The sequence below is a fragment of the Oncorhynchus keta genome, chromosome 36 (assembly GCF_023373465.1).
Source record: "Oncorhynchus keta strain PuntledgeMale-10-30-2019 chromosome 36, Oket_V2, whole genome shotgun sequence".
In the NCBI taxonomy this organism is placed as follows: Eukaryota; Metazoa; Chordata; class Actinopteri; order Salmoniformes; family Salmonidae; genus Oncorhynchus; species Oncorhynchus keta.
This window is the reverse complement of record NC_068456.1, coordinates 14650211-14661045: the sequence shown is the minus strand read 5'-3', so window position 1 is coordinate 14661045 and position 10835 is coordinate 14650211. Positions and strand designations below refer to the sequence as shown.

Below are 10835 nucleotides of genomic sequence, written 5' to 3'. Positions count from 1 at the left end.
TTAAACAAGTGCTGTGTTTTTGTCTGTCTTGTTTGTCTGTGTGAGTCTATTTAATAGGCCTAAATAAGACATCCGGACCGGGGCCAGACTCTGGCACGCTGGGCTGGCCTGGTCAGTAGTGAGGCTGGGTCTGATTCCCTTCATTACTTCAAACCTTCATAGTGCACTGCCTAAACAGGAACTAATCTGGTGTGGGACCACTCACATCCACATCTTTTTTTAAAGGTAAGGTACAAAAACACTTGATAGGTAACTCTTCATAGTCTTTGTTTTGTCTTTAATTATGTCTATCATATATTCGCTCTTGAAAATAACAGGTGCACACTGCAAATATTTTGTAACTCTGACTATAATGATGTAAATTTAAAAAATGTCTAGCGTGCATGTCTGAAGAGCCATTCGAGCAGAACAGATCTTGGCTCAAATAATATGATAAAGACCTGGGTAATGGGCAGGGGGTTCCCATAATATAATATATACCTTCAATTATTTCTAAACAGCTGACATAGAATGGCAACACACATTTTATATGCGAGACAAAAGTGTAAATTAAGTATAAATCTGTGGTAATTGATAACATAAAATATAGGTCATATCAGCAATCCCACCAGCATTCAAAAGACAGCTAAAATAGTGTAACCTAAACACAACATACATCTTTATCAATAAAAACTATATTTACCGGTATGTCATTATTATTTTACTATTTAGTCTTTATGTCCATTTCAACTCTTGCACAGCAATATGTCCTATATATTGTCATTTCAGATGAATGCAGAACACAGAGAGAGCGAGAGAAGTGCATTGGACCAGACACCCCTGCTCATATCATGTCTCAAAGGGATGTGTATGAACGAGCGAGAGAGAGAGGGAGAGCGAGGCAGAGAGAGGAAAAGAGAGGGAGGAGGAGGAAAAAACACTGGGTGCAGGACCCACACGCTGTAGTTCCAGCCAATTGCATTTCAGAGAAGTGACCATGGCTAGCGATAAACAAAGCACAATAGATCATTTCTCTCAGAGCTGGAGCCCAGCGCTGGAGGCTGCGGAAGGAAGGACAGAGAGAGGGAAAGAGAGAGAGAGAGCACAATCTATGCACCGGCTTGGGCTATTCTCCAACACTCAATTCTTTAAGCCTTTTTTCTTTTTGAATGCTATTAAGCCAGCCGTGTTGCATGACTGCTGCACTTTGCACATGAAGAGAGACAGAGAGAGAAGGAGAATATCACTCACCCGTTTCACTGAGACAGGAGCCGTGCAGCCATTTGAGCGCGATGTCAAAACACACAAGCCCAGATAGTCCTCCACACAGATGTGTAAACAGCACCAGTAAGGTCTCTCTTTGTTTGTTTTTTTCCGGGCTGGGTAGGTCTCTCCGTTTGCTGCTGCCTCCCGGGTTTTACAGCTTTGAAGCAGGTGGATGACAAAACATCAATCTTTCCAGGCACATTGTGGAGCATGCACGGTTGACACACTCCTCTCACAGACCCATATATAATCACAAACTGCAATAAAGTCATCCTGGCTGGAGGGATAAATATTTGCTTAAAGGGAGCTAAGCCTCAAACCTGCATATAGGAGCACGGCAATACGGTGGTGTTTGTAGTAATCATGGTTTGATTGGATTTGAATAGGAATTGTAATGACATATTTGGCATTCGGGAGAGGGGATTCATGCCACATGTTGTGACAATGCGTATGTAAATTGAAACAGAGACAGATGTCTTATTGGATTTCATAATATATGGAATATGAATGATACTGGCAGAAAAATTACATGACAGTGTGATTGTTTTGTTGTCTTATGGTCAAGGTAATCTAGACTAAAAATAGATGTAATGTCAATACCTACCTCAAAGGAGAACACATTATCTGAGGTTGGCAATGTCACCTGTAGAATAGAATAGAACATAATAAACTGAGAATCCTTTCACAAAACTAGAAGCAATCATTTTATTTCTTAACCTATCCCAGTCCCTTACATATTGTCTTTATAATGAATAAAAAAGGAATACCCACTGTAAATATAACCACACATTTTGCTTAGCCTACATTTCAACACATTGACTAGGCCTATGCCTTCCAGAGACTCTTTTAGCTACTGCTTTGGTACATTTTTCGACCATGAAATTCCAATCTTTATACTGTACATCAAAAGGTGTCCATTACCTGTGGGCTATTCATATAAAAGGACCAGTTAGCTGAACATCCTAGAAGTGAGGTTAAGCCTATTTCCATGATTTAATCATGTATTTAATTTGAGGCCAAGCTAATATAGGGTTATGTCTAGTCAGCAACATTCATGAACCATTCAATATTTTTGTAAACAGGCTACAACAATAATTTACATGGAGAATGGCAATTGATAATGTGTAATAACTTATAATAACCGTTTTTCTTAATCAATTAACTTTTTCAGTGAAAGTTGCATAAATACTTAAAATAATAGTAGTTTACCCGAAACACTGCTTTGTTGGCACTGGCTAATAAAGTTTTGTCATTCAAACCAAAGCCTGAGTGACGTATGTTGCACTTTTTTATTGTTTTTTTTTTGCGGGAAAAACAGTTAGATGGCTAGCTACTCAACCAAAAATAACGTATCGGTTTGTGTACAAAGGCAATACTTGTATTTCTGAAATACCTTTTCTCAAACGCATTCTTAGTTAATGTTCAAGTGGCACGAACGTGAGTACTGTATGCAGCTGAAAACTTGAGCTGTTTACATGCTAGCATGGTCAGCTAACCATGTTGTTATTTTAGCCCAGCACTACACAGCTGACTTCGAACTGTCAAGAATGGAGAGTTTACTTGTCAAAGAGAGTCCGCTGTTGTTACCACTCAACAAGGAGAAAACTGTCTATGATGGATTTATCACGGTTCAGGTGGGACAAACATGGTTTCTGAGTTAGGTAACTGTTTCTTGCGCTACAATCAAGTCAAGATAATGTTGTATCTTAGATATAATTTGTAACGTTGTTAGCTGTGTAGTCGCGCGCATGCATCGATTATTGGACAGTCAGCTGTTTATTTAGAAGTTGCCAGAAGAATATTTATGGTTTGAACAAGATCTGATGACCTACTTTATCTACTATTGTTGCTATTTTATTTTAGGAGAGAGACTTCAGAATAAGAATACTGCTTCCACCAGATCATCAACTTAAACTGGCTAAGTAACGTCACAAGTCCCCTGTATTCTATGTGTGTGTGTCAGAGTCCGAGAAAGACAGACACAAGAAATTGTCTGTCAATTCCTCTCTCTGTTCATCTGTTTCTTGCTTTCGCTACACGCACACAGACAGACTTATGCAGAGGATTGGTGGCCTCAAACTTAATGATACATGTTGCTTGCCCTCTTTTATACCCCAAATGAATTATATTTCACTCTAGTCCCCTGGATCAAATGGAATCAATGATTCACTAAATATCATTCTGCATTGCAGGCTTCAATGCTGCTGGCAGTTGAAAAAGCTATTGTGTGGATATGGACACATAGTAAAACAGGTAAGAAAAAAACAAAGCTAACCACACCAACACTTTAATAACTCTAATCAATTGAGAGGCCAACTCATTTCAGATGAAGATGTTTTCAAGGATAGGTAGACTGGACTGCTTAGTGAACTGTATGTTCACTTATGCATTCCATCACTTGCTGTGTTTCATTCGCTTGTTGAAAAAAATATTTTCCACTGCATAATTAACATTGCCTTGGAAATGTCCCTATTTGTTATGTGGTCACCTCTGGGTTATTGGGATTAGATTTATATTTCACCCCAGGCTGTAAAGTTCATTATTTTCACAGGCTTTAAGCTATCATTAATTATTAAACCTAGTGGCAGGCTCCATTAATCAAAACTGTGGCCTTGATTTGAACAGCTACTAAGTTGGTTTGAAAGAAGACACTACAGTAACACTTAATTTTCCAGCTGATCAGAGATCTCTCGTTGTTTTGTCTTTTCGCAGAGATTACATCACTCTCCTGATCTAGTCAGCTTTGTTCTGGAGCTGAAGACTGTCCTGGTAAGAGCATCTGTTTTTACCTTTCAGATTGATACTGACATATTCCTTGATGTCATAATACATACAGTAAAATAATACCGCACTGAAATGCTGGTGATTGAATGTAAACAGGAAGTGTTCTGTTCCAGGAAGTGGCCCTCAAGTGCAGGCCAGAGTGTCGCTCCATCCCCCCTCCACAGTACTACTCTCAGCTCATCATTGAGATGGAGGACCTGGGATGGGATAAGTATGTACTGGAGCAAGTAGGGATAGGGCCAGGAGCTTTACCATGTGACCTGACCAGGAAAAACTCTTGTCACTAGTCATAGAATATAACTATGACCTGCATTATTTCCTGTTGAGTTCTATTATACCAGCCAGTGACTAACTATTACCCTATAGCGGCCATACCATCAGCCTGAACCATAAAATAAAGGCTTAGGACAATATTATACTGCATTAATAACGGACTAATAATGACATCCTTATTTTTTTGTTGTTGAGTTATAGTTAAAGCCATATCCCATTTAATAACACTGCCTAGCTATATGTCAGCCAGGGCCAATACCGTCTTCTCTTTGTGACTGGTGATGCATCTCAGCTACCATTTAGCTCGGCTACTCATTTTCCACTTTCCCTATTAATGACTACAGCTGCAATTATGATATTAGCAAATGCAAATTGGTCTAATTGAAGACCCTACTCTTAGGTTTAATGGGGGGGATGTTGAAGTTATGTGGAAATGAGGTGAACGTCATTTCAATACTGTATTACCTTTAGAGGCATTACGCAGCAGGCCTCAATGCACTCGAGATTCGTTTAACGTCTTAATTGGCAGTGGCATTAATAGCCAGGGTTTTTACTCGTTCACTCATTTTGTCTGCTGATGGGTGCAGGCAAGAGAGGCTTGCGTTGAGCCTGGTCATTTGAATGGGCTTGAGACTGCCTTGAGAAGTCATGAGTTAGTGAATGGGAATATGGAGTCAAGTATCTCCACTCCAGCCCCCTCAATGCCCAAAACACATGCTTTAAAGTGTTTGGCATCATTAAATAGACACAACTTTATTCCATATTCACAACTCTTTGAGGCATATACATTTTTTCTTCTCTGTTTGGAGTAAGAGGTGTGTGAATGTGTTTTTGCCTTGACCTTTTGTGTATTTCTCTTCAATCTGCCTTTAGGTTTCCCAAAGACCGTATACGACGTGTCAATCTCATTCCACGGAGGGCAGTGTCTGCAGGTTTTCGCTCCTCCCTTGTACTTGATTGATGAATTAAGGTCACTAATTAGTAAACAACTCCCATCACCTGATGGTCTAGATCTTAATTGACAGGAAGGGGGGATGCGGACACTAGGCCCTCCATGGATTGACTTTGACACCCCTGCCATATACTTTGCCTTTACCCCTAATGGCCATACATCCATTTGGCTTTAATTGTAATCGATATAGGTGTCACATCTTCCTAACTTGGAGGAGTCTACTAGGCATCATTGAATATATATATTTTTTGCGTGTTTACAAATGTATTAAAAATAAGAGAAATACCTTATGTCAATAAGTATTCAGACCCTTTGCTATGAGACCTGAAATCGAGCTCTGGTGCATCCTGTTTCCATTGATCATCCTTGAGATGTTTCTACAACTTTATTGTTGAGTCCACCTGTGGTAAATTCAATTGATTGGACATGATTTGGAAAGGCACACCCCTGTCTATTTAAGGTCCCACAGTTGACAGAGCAAAAAAGAAGCATTGAAGTCGAAGGAATTGTACGTAGAGCTCCTAGACAGGATTGTGTCGAAGCACAGATATGGGGAAGGGTACCAAAAAATGTCTGCAGCATTGAAGGTCCCCAAGAACACAGTGGCCTCCATAATTATTAAATGGAAGAAGTTTGGAACCACCAACATTCTTCCTAGAGCTGGCCGCTCAGCCAAACTGAGCACTCGAGGGAGAAGGGCCTTGGTCAGGGAGGTGACCAAGAACCCCATGGTCACTCAGACAGAGCTCTACAGTTGCTCTGTGGAGATGGGAGAACCTTCCAGAAGGACAACCATCTCTGCAGCAATCAGGCCTTTATGGTAGTGTGGCCAGACGCAAGCCACTCCTCAGTAAAAGGCACATGACCACCCGCTTGGAGTTTTCCAAAAGGCACCTAAAGACTCTCAGACCTTGAGAAACAAGATTCTCGGGTCTGATGAAACTAAGATTTGGCCTGAATTTCAAGTGTCACATCTGGAGGAAACCTGGCACCATCCCTACGGTGAAGCATGGTGGTGGCAGCATCATGCTGTGTGGATGTTTTTCAGCAGCAGGGACTGGGACACCAATCAGGATTGAGGCAAAGATGAATGGAGTGAAGTACAGAGAGATCCTTGATGAAAACCTACTCCAGAGCGCTCAGGACCTCAGACTGGGTTGAAGGCTCACCTTCCAACAGGACAATGATCATAAGCACACAGCCAAGACAACGCAGGAGTGGCTTCGGGACATGTCTCTGAATGTCATTGAGTAGCCCAGCCAGAGTCCGGACTTTGAACCCAATCGAACATCTCTGGGGAGACCTGAAAATAGTTGTGCAGCAACACTCCCCATCCAACCTTCCTCTGCATCTGAATCCTGGACTTACTGACAGGCTGCCCCTAGTTGGTAAGAGTAGGTAACAACACATCCACCACACTGATCCTCAACACGGAGGCCCCTCAGGGGTGCGTGCTCAGTCCCCTCCTGTAGTCCCTGTTCACTCATGACTGCACAGCCATGCACGTCACTAACACCATCATTAAGTTTGCCGATGACACAACAGTGGTAGGCCTGATCACCAACAACGATGAGACAGTCTATAGGGAGGGAGTCAGAGACTTGACCCTGTGGTGCAAGGACAACAAACTCTCCCTCAATGTGATCAAGACAAAGGAGAGGAGTGTGGACTTCAGGAGAAGGAGGACCGAGCATGCCCACATTAACATCGACGGGGCAGTAGTGGAGAAGGTTGAGAGCTTCAAGTTCCTTGGCGTCCACATCACCAACAAACTAACATGGTCCAAACACACCAAGACAGTCTTGAAGAGGGCACAACAAAACCTATTCCCCCAGCACCACCGAGAGCATCCTGACGGGTTGCATCACTGCCTGGTATGGCAACTGCTCAGCCTCCAACTTCAAGGCACTACAGAGGGCAGTGCGTACAGGGGGGCAGTACATCACTGGGGCCACGCTTCCTGCTACCCGGGAGCTCTATACCAGGAGGTGTCAGAGGAAGGCCCTAAAAATTATCAAAGACTCTAGCCACCCTAGTCATAGACTGTTCCCTCTGCTACCGCACAGTAAGCTGTACCAGAGCGCCAAGTCGAGGTCCAAGAGGCTTCTAAACATCTTCTACCCCCAAGCCATAAGACTCCTGAACATCTAATCAAATGGCTACCCAGACTATTTGCATTGCCCCCCTATTCTACGCTGCTGCTACTCTCTGTTATCTATGCATAGTCACTTTAATAACTCTACCTACATGTACATTACCTCAATACCGGTGCCCTCCCACATGGACTCTTTACCGGTACCCCCTGTATATAGCCCCGCTATTGTTATTTTTTCTGCTGCTCTTTAATTATTTGTTATCCTTATCTCTTACTTTTTTTGTATTTTCTTGAATCTCCATTGTTGGTTAAAGGCTTGTAAGTAAGCATTTTACCTGTTGTTTTCGGCACATGTGACAAATTTGATTTAAATTGAGCCAGACAAACCTTGAGAGGATCTGCAGAGAAGAATGGGAGAAACTCCCCAGATAGAGGTGTGCTAAGCTTGTAGCGTCATACCTAAGAAGACTTGATGCTGTAATCGCTGCCAAAGGTGCTTCAACAAAGTACTGAGTAAAGGGTCTGAATACTTATGTAAATATCATATTTCCATTTTTCTAAAAACCTGTTTTTGTCATTAAGGTATATTATATGTATATTAATGAGGGGGGGACTATTTAACTATTTTAGAATAAGGCTGTAACATAACCAAATTTGGAAAAAGTCAAGGGGTCTGAATACTTTCCGAAGGCACTGTAATAGTGAATGGAATTTTACATGACTGTCTGGCTTTCTACACAGATCTCATACTTTTCATACTGATATCTGGAGTACCACAGTTCTCATCATTACTTTAACAAATGACTTTTTCACCACTGTGTACAGCTCCATCCATATACTGCTCACTCAAACACACGTGTGTCATCTGTTCCTGTTTTCTAAGCAGCTCCGTTCCTGTAGTTCCAATTGCACTGCTATCATCAGTCTTCACAGTGGGGCATCACACTGTCACGCTGTGTCCATCGCGCCAAGTGCCAGCCAGCCCCTGCTATTGTGGGGCGGGAGGCCGCGTGTGAATGCAGAGTAGAGGATATGGGACTGTGATTCAAGAATGGAGCTGTGATACTGATATGCAGAAATGTTTTTGCTAGATTGTCACTGCATTGAAATGGGAAGGGGGGAAAGAGGGAGATGAATTGAGTGAGTGAAACATTTTCTGTGTGTTACTAGATTAAAGGAGTGAGGTGCTGTGTTGGGTCACGGTGTGTGTGTTCGAGCATATTTCCACTCATTTCTGTGGTTTTGTCAGTTTTACGATCATCCTAGTCGGGTCCATCAGAAACGCTGCCCTGCTCCATGCCATCAGAAGTTGCACACTGACCACCACACCACATAAATCTCCAGCAGAAATATGGCCATGTCAGCCACAGCAGAGTTCCATTACTGCACTGGAAATCTAGGAGGAAGTTACCCCCCAGAGTCTAGAAACTGATCTAGGGTCAGTTTGCCATTTCCTCCGCTAAAGGTTAAGGTTAGGATTAGGGAAATGTAAGCTGGTCCTAGAGCTGTACCTACAGGGATTTCTATCTGTTTAGACATCTTACTGCCTCTCAGTGGGTGTGATTAATGGGCTACGATGGGAGCAACTTTCTTTCCCTCTACTAAACACCTCTTGAGTCTGTCTGTGTGTGAGAACGCATCACCTCTTTATGCAGTATGTGTCTGACCAGACTGACCAATGTCTGTGTGTTCCCAGGCTGGTGTCCATTGACACGGAGTTCCGCACACTGAGACTGAGGGCTGAGGACTCCTCAGGGCGACAGCACGTCGTCACCGTCAAACTGAAGCCCAAAGTAAGGGAACACACACACTATGCAAGCTAATATGTTCACACATGTACACTTACAGCTAAGCTAACTAAAGCCTGAAGTGAGAACACACACATTGTAACAGTCAATGAAAAACCCCAAGTCATACTCTTACACAGTACGTTCAAATATCCATCTTGTGTTAAAAAGACAGTACTTCTCTGAGCAGTCCCATATCTAGGACAAACAGTTTGCTGAAGTCTGCGTGAGAGGTTCCAACACCCTGTGAGATGGGAGCGTAGAGATATCCACTTTAGATTCACAGTTGCATGATACAACCCTCCAGAAGCAGAGGAGGGAGATAAGAGCATGTGGGCATAACTAGTAGAAATACATATGGTTGGTCCTCTTAAAAGGTAGAACATCTAGATCAGTTTTAGCACAGACCGTGCCTGCATCTTGGTTAGCGATAGCCAGCATATCACTCTTTCCATGCCTGCCTGCCCCCTCCCTCTGAGTATAGCAGGGTGGCAGTGCTGGGTTCGGGAGTAGTGAGCAGGGTGGCCGCATGGCAGGTTGGTGGTAGCTGGCCCAGATGATATCCAGAGGAGGTGGTTGGTTTCACCCTGTGCCCACCTGCCTGTGTGCCCACCTGCCTGCCCCCGTCGCTGTGTAAAAATAGCCTGGATTCCCCCTGTGGCCCAGCTGCCTCGCCCGCCCTTCTCCCCTACCCAGGTCACCCCACATAGGCACAGTCAGAGGGTGGAAGGTAGGCGTTGGCATGCAGAGATAGGGGGAGAAAGTGATGTGGAAAGAAGGAGAGGAATCATAAACAAGAGATGTAAGGAAAGGGTGTGGGTTAACTTCCTGAAAAACACATTTACCAGTAGGCTATAGCCTGTTTAGTGTACATACAGTATTGGTAACAGTCAAGTACCCAGGGACATTGATATGCATGTTTGCCAACTCTAGGGTGTTAAGGCAAGTTTCCCTCCTATTCACAGCACCCTGTAGAGGCCCCATGGTGCTCCGCAGACCTACCTGTTCCACTGGCCATGACTTGGACACCACAGGTACTGTACACACAAACACATCACACTGTTTCAGTCCAACTGTCTCACACTCGTACATGGGAGTGGAAATTGCCAGGGACCAATATTATCACGATACTTAGGTGCCGATTCTATATGTATTGTGATTCGATACTGGGATTTTATTGCGATTTGAAATTCCAAACATATTGCTCACTATGTCTGCTGCAGAGAGACAAGAGAGCCATGAGAAAACAAATGTTGATCAGTCATGGAATGAAAGTGCTGAAAACATGTTGGCTCACTATTTAAAAAGATGGATAACAAGCTATAGGATGAAAAATACCAGAGATTTAGCGCAAGTACATCCGACTAGCGCTAGCTAACGCAACCTAACAACAAAGAAATTGTCAAAAATAGTATTGCGATATGTAACTATATAAATTTTAGATTTTATTTTTCTTTACTACTTATACACACTAACACACTTTTTCAGTTGCAATTCAAACACTTGCTGTCTGTCTCAGTACAACCTTTAAAGGATAGCCTTTTAACTCCTATTTTATTCTCAGTTACAGTCAGTAATATTGAGCCCTAGACACTGACAGCTGTTCTCTTGCTATGTGCTGGGTGTGTCCCTCTACGTGTGTGTGTGTGTGTGTGTGTGTGTGTGTGTGTGTGTGTGTGTGTGTGTGTGTGTGTGTGTG

General features: G+C 42.9%; 1 protein-coding gene across 4 annotated transcripts in view; it reads left to right on the top strand.

Moving 5' to 3' along the window:
* Positions 1-73: 73 nt before the first annotated feature.
* The window catches only part of fancl (FA complementation group L), a 17718-nt gene continuing 6956 nt past the window's right edge, over positions 74-10835 (top strand). The window contains exons 1-8 of one of the 4 annotated variants that reach the window (XM_035754314.2): positions 74-225; positions 2758-2879; positions 3109-3167; positions 3438-3498; positions 3958-4014; positions 4143-4240; positions 9046-9142; positions 10102-10170. In XM_035754314.2, coding sequence (XP_035610207.1) covers positions 2793-2879; positions 3109-3167; positions 3438-3498; positions 3958-4014; positions 4143-4240; positions 9046-9142; positions 10102-10170 — 528 coding nt within the window. In that variant the 5' untranslated portion in view covers positions 74-225; positions 2758-2792. Of the gene's footprint in view, positions 226-2471; positions 2880-3108; positions 3168-3437; positions 3499-3957; positions 4015-4142; positions 4241-9045; positions 9143-10101; positions 10171-10835 lie in introns of those variants that run through there. The other 3 variants (XM_035754313.2, XM_052498559.1, XM_052498560.1) reach the window with 3 other exon arrangements.